This window comes from Electrophorus electricus, chromosome 18 (assembly GCF_041902795.1).
Source record: "Electrophorus electricus isolate QZ-2024a chromosome 18, ASM4190279v1, whole genome shotgun sequence".
Classification (NCBI taxonomy): domain Eukaryota; kingdom Metazoa; phylum Chordata; class Actinopteri; order Gymnotiformes; family Gymnotidae; genus Electrophorus; species Electrophorus electricus.
Genome location: NC_137514.1, coordinates 5,924,107 through 5,933,195, shown reverse-complemented (window position 1 = coordinate 5,933,195; position 9,089 = coordinate 5,924,107). Strand labels below are relative to the sequence as shown.

The 9,089-nt window shown below is 47.0% G+C and overlaps 1 protein-coding gene across 1 annotated transcript in view; it reads left to right on the top strand.

The window, feature by feature from the left end:
• Positions 1 to 70: 70 nt before the first annotated feature.
• Positions 71 to 9,089, top strand: part of usp34 (ubiquitin specific peptidase 34) — a 45,747-nt gene continuing 36,728 nt past the window's right edge. Inside the window, exons 1-5 of the mRNA XM_081700698.1 lie at positions 71 to 455; positions 6,241 to 6,328; positions 7,109 to 7,589; positions 7,922 to 7,972; positions 8,861 to 9,010. Coding sequence (XP_081556824.1) covers positions 413 to 455; positions 6,241 to 6,328; positions 7,109 to 7,589; positions 7,922 to 7,972; positions 8,861 to 9,010 — 813 coding nt within the window. The 5' untranslated portion in view covers positions 71 to 412. The remainder of the gene's footprint in view (positions 456 to 6,240; positions 6,329 to 7,108; positions 7,590 to 7,921; positions 7,973 to 8,860; positions 9,011 to 9,089) is intronic.

The following is a 9,089-nucleotide window of genomic DNA, read 5'->3' as shown; positions in this document are numbered from 1 at the left end:
AGGAAATTACGTCGATTGTCTTGACGAGAGCGTGACCGCGAGATTACCGAAAACTGCCGAGCGAGGAGAAGGAGACGGCGAAAACACCCGATGTTTTACTGAATGTTGCCCCCCTTTTCAACATGGCTGTTGTATCTGGTCTCTTCAGTAACGCTCCGATTGGAGATTGACTCGACTCTCGACAACTTAGTGCCTCACAATACTGTCTCTAATATCGATACTTCGGAAAATATTCTGTTTAGCATTTTGAAATTTCCCTTATTTTGTTCTCCAAACGATTCTTTACCAAGCACGGCGTCGGGCCTTTCATTTCACCCCACTAAAACAGCCAGCTGCCAACATTTTGAATCCATCAACAATTTCCAATGGTTTGAGCACACTTTTTTCCGATTTCGTCTTTTCTTAATGAACAATGTGCGAAAACTGCGCCGAGCTGGTGGAAGTGCTGAACGAAAGTAAGTAGAGCCTATTTTTCACCATTTAACAGCCGATTGCTAAGTTTAGTTCGCCGCCTTGCTTGTAGCAACTTGCTAGCATCGCTGTCGGACTGTGCACATTGGCAAAGACGTCTGGTTTTATCGTTTTACTTCTCATTTGCGCGGTTTATTTATTTTAGATTTTTGCATTTGTCAGCTGTTTACTATACCAAAGCCTCGACACAGCGGTGCGTTTCACCTGAAGGTGAAAGTCATCTTTCCAGTGATGTTTTATTCAATTTGGCCTTTGGGCTGGCCGTGCATCGGTGTGAACAGGGTCAGTGTGCTAGGTTGGCTAATCCAGCCAGTGGTCAAGATACCAAGTTTCCCCCCCACTGTCCACATCATCAAAATTCATAATAGCTAGGTATCCCGAGTCAAGCAGCCTCGTCCCTAGTTGTGGTTTTATCGACGGGGGTGGTTAAACAGGCGTTTGTGTCGCTACTAACAGTTTTCTGTCGGCCTTGCCTTGCGCCACTTCACTTCTTGGAGCACAACTTGGCTGTTGTGTGTTTTGCTCTCCAGCTAAACGCCCTCGACTGGCGCCCGTTACTACAGCCAGTTAGCAATAGCACGGCCGTTCGGCTTTGACAGCCGTTGTCCGGAGGCGTTTTCATACTCTCATGGAAGCCTTGCGCGGACACGGTATTCTTGGTATGTCCGTGCTGCTGAATGTACAGGCATTGTGTAGTATGTTCCATCGTACTTCATATGCGGTTGAAAGTTTTGTGGGCAACGAAATGACAGCTAGCCCGTCTGCTAACTAGCCAGCTTTCTAGCTTCTGTTACATGGCTAAAAAAGAGAGCTAACCTATGGCTGTGAAATTACACCGTTCGCTTCTGTGCTCCTTTAAAATGATCTGTGCGAACACTTTATTCTTCTGTTTTGAAGAGGAAAGATGAATTCATATTTGTTTTTTGTTCGTTAGTAGCTAAAAGGTCGTTTATTGTAACGAGCTGTGCAGTTGGTCGTGGAGGTAAATTAGCCAGAGCTAATGGTAGCTTGCTTGTGGCTGGGACTGTGATGTGGTACTGTCTTGTAGCTACGTTTGGCATGCATACATAGCTTCTTGTGTCCACCTGTCGTTTTCTGTTTTTAGTATAATTCGTCCACAATGCATCGTCATTTCTTTAGTGATATCTTTGCATTGCTGTTACCTCAATGTTGATAAAAGTCCCTGTTCGCTAGCTAGCTAACATGTGCTTTACTTCGGTAGCTGATATGACGAAAACTGTCAATCTTCACAATTAAAACTTTGAAAACCCTTTGTTTTAGTTATCATAGAGAGGCGATGCCATTTAAAACAAATTGCTGTCGAGTTCAACGGTTTAATTGTATGAACGAACACAGCTATTGCACTGTGCCGTGTCGCTGAGGCGAAGCTGTGCTGTTCTGTGCTGATCGGTTTCTGATCCGAGTCCACAACAGGTGTTGGGCACGTTGATTCTGCCATTAATATTACCTGCTTTGTGCTGGTGTGGTCCGTGTAAACGTGGACTGGTTTGTTTTGTGGTCGGGTACGAATAAGGTCACGGGTGTGGGTAAAGATATTCCTCCAGGGTGAGGCATTTGGACAGCTAGTAAGCTCAGCATCGCTGTTATGACAAAGAGCTGTAACGTGGACACATTTCAGCAGACGTCTGGGCCTACGGACGTACCTTATTTCAGTGCCTGCCTCCTTTATTGACTGGCAGGCCATGTGTGGCCTGACCGGTGACCTCAAAAGTCTGTTGAGTGTGTGCACTTTGTCATTCTCTACTTAATTGTGTGTGTGTGTGTGTGTGTGTGTGTGTGTGTGTGTGTGTGTGTGTGTGTGTTTGCAATGGAATACACAAGTTGTAATATATAACAGCCGGTCACTGTGCTGGTGTCTGAGTGTGGGAGATAAATATAGAAATATCCCTATGGATATTCCATACCTTAACACACTTAAAGGCCAAGCCATGTTCAATTCTTACACCACAGTGGGAGGGGAAAATCGATATAATGTTAAGGCATGTGCCTGCTCATGCGTTTCCTCACCTCGACCAATTGTAGATAACACAAGTGACACAGCAAGCTATTCGGTCATTCATGGAAAGACTTAGCTGTGTATGTGAGCACCAGTCTGTGTGCAGGAGGTTTTGCTGTGGTTCACACAGAACGCACTTTTTTACGATGACCGCTGTCACAAAGAAACTTTAGTCTGAGCTCAAGTCCAGAGGGAGCGAGCTTAAGGTCACAGTGGTAAGGGAAAACTCCTTAGAAGTCTTAGAAGGTAGATCTTTAGAACTGGGTGCTGCTCACCATGGCAGAAGGTAGATGATGCTCAGTGAGCAACAGTACACCATCGTAGAGAGATCTCCTCTTTGAGCTCCTTCAGGAGCTTTCCTCTGCCATCCCAGAAGTGACGTCTTTTCCTCACTTAACTCCAGACAGGTCCACCTTCCTGCGGTCAACTAAATTAGAAACGTCTTTAAAGCAGTTTTTATCCAAACAGTCTTTTTCATCTTGGTTGTGAAAAGTTTGCTGTTTTGACTTTTCTGGTAATCGACACACAGACTCTTTTGATGGCTCTGGTTCTCAAGATATTTAAACAATACCCTTTGATACCCGGACCAGTATAAGAAAATGAAGCTAAAATTACCCACCAAATCCACCCAATGCAAATGACGCTCGTTGGGTTATTACAGACAAAAGGTCTGACTGTAAAGCCGATTTTTCATTACTTTGGTGCTGAGTTTTGAGGCCCTTCTGGTTTGGAAGGGAAAACGATATCTTTGTAAGCTCTCTCTTCTTATCAGGCTGATCTGGAGGTTGGCCCAGTCTCACTGCCCTGCTCCATTGTTGGAGCAGACACTGTTGGTAAGAAAGGGGCTCAGAAGCAGGAAGAAGAAAGAAGGGAAAGAAAGCCCGTTTAGGTCAAGGCCAGCCAGCTGCTCGAGTGAACTCGAGAACCTAGTGGTAATCTTCCGAAGTCCTGCAACTCCGCAGTTGCCATGGTAGCAATTACCAGGGTTTTCAGTGAGGCTGTTGTTTCTGAAGTGCTTGAAATGGTCTCCTGTGGAAAAGTAGGCAGCTCACCAAAGCAAGAGGATTTTTAAAGCTGTCTAGCTTCGAAATAAAAACAAAACCTTTTATGAGTGCAGAAAGTCTCGTTCTTAACAGCTGTGCTGCGGGAGGGGAGTGTGCCATGAATGTTCTGTGCATGTCGCGTGAGTTCTGCTCGTGTTTGCACCTGTCCTTAGGTTTAAAACATTCACCCTCCTATCCCACCAATGCTCTCTTCGTGGAACAGTACTCCACCTGAGAAGTTTTGGAAATATGGACATGTGGAGCTGAACTTAGCTTGGCGGCATTTACCGGCCTTTCTTTGTTGTTGATCTGTTTCCATTTGTTTTTATTTTCTCGTTCCTTCTTTTCCGGTTTGGCCCTGACTTGTCAGGTTAAGGTCTCTTGGGGCCGCACGGAGTTGAATGGTTGTCTCAGGAGGTCACAGAGTTGAATGGACTCTGCTCTGTCCAAAGGGGGGGAGAGGTTTCCTAGAACGGTATCAGGGAAACGTCGCCTGGTGCCTGCATTGCTGAATGCCATCATTGTCATGACTAATGCGATGAGCGCTGTGAGATGATCCCTCCTGCAGTCCTGGCTCTGCCTCCAGGCCTCCTTCCAGCGGGACGTTCCTGGAACAGCGGTAGTAGGAGCTGATCAGGAGACGTGCTTTATGAGACGCCCAAACCACCTCTGTTGGCTCCTCTCGATCTTGAGTAGCAGTGGCACAACTCCGAGGTTCTGCTCCGAGGCCTTCCCGGATTGCAGACCTCCACACCCTGTGACGGTTGAGAGTCCGGCAGCCCTGCGCAGAAACCTCATTTCCACCTCTTGTATCCGTGATCTTATTCTCTCAGTCATTACCTATATCTCGTGACCACAAGTGAGCACGGAGACATGGCTTGACCGGAACACCGGTCATCATCCTACAGCAACGCTGCCAAGGCCGACCTGATCGGTTTATCAGTGCTGTTTCCTGAGCCTTACCACAAAGGGCAGGTTGTCTTTTCTCATTCTTACGTGGGAGGGTACCGTGACCTCACGTATAGGTGCTGCTGTTCATCAAAGCCGCTTCACGTTTGCAAATAACGGATGCTGCCTCCCTGCAGCCCAGAGGTCTGGACACCACTCCAGCCTTAGCTGTCTATAAAAACCAGAACTGGTGGTTCCTGGGTATAATAAACAGGCACCAGAGGGTCTGCTCCAGTTACAGAGTAGGCACACTCCTCAGCCTCCCAAGAAATGTCTACACGGGGCTACTGGCGAGCAGAATTCGCCTGACAGCAGAGCCCAGGCCCTGCTGTGTGAGGGATCATGGGATGATGCCAGACTCCCATGTGCTTTCCGTGTTTGGAAATGAAGTGCATTTCAGTATACGTGGTTTGATGTGGTGTTGGAGTCCGGAGTACATGGGTCGCTGCTACAGGACCCGCCTCTGTGTGAATGTGGAACCGTGGCCGTCGAGTCGGGAGTCGTCCGCGAAGGGTGTCGGGCTCCACCCAGGGTGTGTCTCATCTCCACTCCTGTTTGTCAAAACTCCATGAATATTTTAGTTCATCAGATGGCGTACATAACCATTGTTTGAACGCCCTGACAGCACATGGTGGGTATTGCTGTTGTTGATTAGCGTACTCATTTGAGTCACATTGCCTTCTTCAGCGTTCGTAAGAGCCAATGTCCTGATACTAACACGAAATGATGTACTGTTCAGCCTTAGTTCCTTCTCATTCTTCTCTGAGGCACAAGTTCTCCCTCACTCTTCTGTATGTTCCACTTGTCCTAACTGAATCAGACCTACTCTCACCCACACACACACTAACACGACCAACTCTGTGTGCGTTTGCAATCTCTCCCACACAGACTATCCTCAGAGCCATCGACTTTGCCTCTTTTTTGTGTGTGTGTGGTGTAGGTGGATGGGGTGTGTTATGAAAAATGAAATTGTTTGATTTAACAGCTACAACTGACCGTCAGTGGTGTCTGTACGTGTGTTGGTGTCAGTAGCGTACTTGGTTATTCAAATAACATCAGCACAGGTTGCAAAGACTCCCAATGCAGCAGGCACACTTCTCTCTCAGCAAGCAGCTTGTCACTTTCCAAAACTACTACTTTTTTTTAGGTCCCTAAAACCCAGCACTGCACGACTGACTGACAAGTACTGCTCTGTGGTTTCAGGCTGAGTTGGCTACAGCACACACCCACACACAACCACACAAGCCTTAATGTCAACTCGGTGTGTGCATGTGTGTGACCCGTGCATTACCCGGTTTCCTCAGGGGAATGACCCAGGATGACCTCAGTGTGGCCGATGAGGGGTTTGAAGCAGGGAGGGTCTGGCCCCGCCAACGCCCTCACAGGCCTGAAAGCAGAGACGTGACGCTTGGCAGTTTAAAGGAACATTGGCCTTCACACAGAATGTACAGGAGCTTAAAATGTTTAAAGGAAGTTTAGGGCAGGGTAAAGTGGAAGTCTGGCCCTCGCGTCGTCTTACCGAGCTGATCTCCGTGCTATACTTCTGCTGTCTGGCTTGAGCTAATTAACGAAGCCAGGTGGTAGTAATGCAGTCCTGGTGTGACGTTTTAGTATCTGGAACTGTCTACCTCTGGAAAACTGAATAGTTATGGTTGATTAGTGTCAGCCTTAAGTAAGTGTGTGTGTGTGTGTGTGTGTGTGTGTGTGTGTGTGTGTGTAAAAATGATTTGTAAGCACGTGTTTCTCTCCTGTCTCCAACAGTCTCGGATGCAGACAGTTCAGATGGCCTCCAGCTGAAGAAGGAACATGCCTTAAAAGTGTTCAGCTACATCAGCACATGGACGCAGAGGTCAGGTTCACCCACCCAGCTGATCACTCTCCATTTATTCACTTAGTCATTGGATGTATGTAGTCTGCCTTAGACAGCTTGTCAGTTTGTTGATCTCTCTCACACACACACACACACACACACAGATTTTTATATATATAATATATATATAAAAATCTATATATATATATTATATATATAATATAAAAGTAATATTTCACATAATGTATATATTTGATATTTATGTATGAGAGGATGTGCCCCCTGTTCTAGCTTTGTGATGTCTGTTGTGATGGACCTTTTAGGCTACTTTTACTTTGCATGCTCTGGTGTTTGAGTTATCATTGCCAGGGAACTAATATCTACTCATTTGGCGGGGGGGGTAATCCATACATGAAACGACCACGTTTCCTCAGCGTCCCCTCTGTGGAGGAGCGTAGCTGGGGACTGCACCCACCTGCAGGCGTCCGTAAGAGCAGGGATCGGCAGCTGCTTTGCCTGAGCGTGCGTGCGTGTGTTCAGCCTTTTGAGGCCACTGAATGTTCCCATGATGATGGGAATCGTGACATTTGTGACATGGGTACATTTGGCCGGTCACCATGAAGGAAAAAGACCTCAGTTTGGGGGGGAAAAATCTAAAGATGAGATTCCATGTGAGACTAGATTGCTTGGCTTTAGATCTACAGTAATACACAATTCATGGGAAATACTCCCTCTAGTAACATAGTAATAGATAGTTAACTCTGTGTGTGTGTGTGTGTGTGTGTGTGTGTGTGTGTTTGTGTGTGTGTGTGTTTGCAGGCAGTGTCTTTGCTGCTTCAAAGAGTACAAGCACCTTGAGGTCTTCAACCAGCTGGTTTATGCCCTCATTAACCTGGTTATCGCCCAGGTTACCTGCCTGAGGGACCGCCTCTGTAGTAGCCATGGCAACAGTACTGTTGAAGGGGCGGGCTCAGGGTGGGGCCCTGCCCACCCACATCCTTCTCCCAATGAGGAGGAACCACTGAATGTGGAGAGAGATTCGGCAGAGGAGGAGGACGGAGCAGGAGAGGCCCTGTCTTCTGAGCCACAGAAGAACCAGTGCCAGGGAGGCCAGGCTGAGGCGGTGCCCAGTGCGGATGAGGACGCGGCCGGGGAGAGCGCGGCTGACGCCAGCCTGGACCCTTTCACTACGTGGAGCACTGAGGATGGGGAGAAATTGCTGCTGTGTGCCGCCAAGATCTTCCAGATCCAGTTCCCCCTGTACACCGCCTATAAGCACAACACACACCCTACTATAGAGGTACACACACAACACACACCCCACATGCTCTAACATAGAGGTATGCACTCTCAACTTTACGCTATATGCAACACCCACACAACTACTATATGCACAACTCTCCCCCACTGTAGTTATTGGGACTGTACAGATACATGCATACATATACCCACACGCTGTGGTTGCACTCTGGTTAAACACGCATGTAAGTGTAGTTGTTTTCTACCAAGCATATCATTAGAACTTTCCTATTTTGCAGGTGTAATCCTAATTTACTCTTTGTTTATTGTTTATTTAATATTTATTGTTTCTATATTCATTTTCTCTCATTGTCTCTCTGGTGTCTCCCTCAGGACATCTCTGCACAGGAGAGCAACATCCTCGGCTCCTTCTGTGATATGAATGTAAGTGCTCCACACAGCCCTCAGCCTCCAGGGGTCCATCTCTCTGTCTCTGCTGCAGTGTGTCAGATGAAATAAGACCTGGACCCTGTTAAACTCTTTCGCCCCCTCTGTCTCAGGACACCTCTTTGCTTTCGCTCGGTAGGGATTCTGAAAGCCTGCAAAAGACAAAAATGATCGTAAACGTTCCGCAAACGTGGTGTTCATTAAGAATGGACTTGAACTGTGCGGAAGTGTCACTAGTGTGCTGTTGGTCTCCTGTGGTCTGCAGTGCCTCGTAGAGAAGAACGGACGCTGAGCGCTCTGTGTTCGTACGGGAAAATGACTGTCGTGCTCATTCGGGGAAAAGTGACATTGTTTCTGGCAAGAGCTCCATGTTCCTCCGAGGTCTTTATCTGCTGGAGTACCTGCTCCGTTTCCACCTTCTGTACAAACAGAGCGTAGATCATATGGTTTCATTACGGTTTGATTTTGGAGTGTTGGGTAAACGCATTTAGCTGTCTCTTTTGCATTGAGGACGTTTTTGGCTTTCCCCTTTAAACCACAATGTGATCTTTTTCTGTTTTCCCCCTCTCTGCATTAGGCATTAATACACACACACACACACACACACACACACGTAGAAGGTCTCAGTTGATCAATGTGGCACTGGGTGTGTGTGGTGTTTTTCATTTCTTTAGGATGCCCTTCAGAATAATGTGATATATTCTGATATTTAGTCATTCGTGAGTAGCTGTTGCACTGGGAGCCTTGACTTTGCTCATGTGTTTGTGTTCTCTGTGTTTATTCTGAGTAGATTTGGTCATTTGTCAGGAAGTAAATCATGTACATAATTTTAGCAGTGCCTTTGTGGATACTTTCTATCTGACGAGGGCTGTGTGTGTGTTTTAGGATGTGGAGGTGCCTCTACACTTGTTGCGTTATGTGTGTTTGTTCTGTGGGAAACATGGTCTGGCTCTGATGAAGGAATGTTTCGAGTCAGGCAGCCCCGACACCCTCCCCTTCCCCATTGCACACGCCTTTATAACCATCGTCTCTAACGTGAGTGTACACACACACACACACACACACACAGAGCGGAAGATACACCGTTCTCCTGTTGGTCTAATGTGAGCTGTTT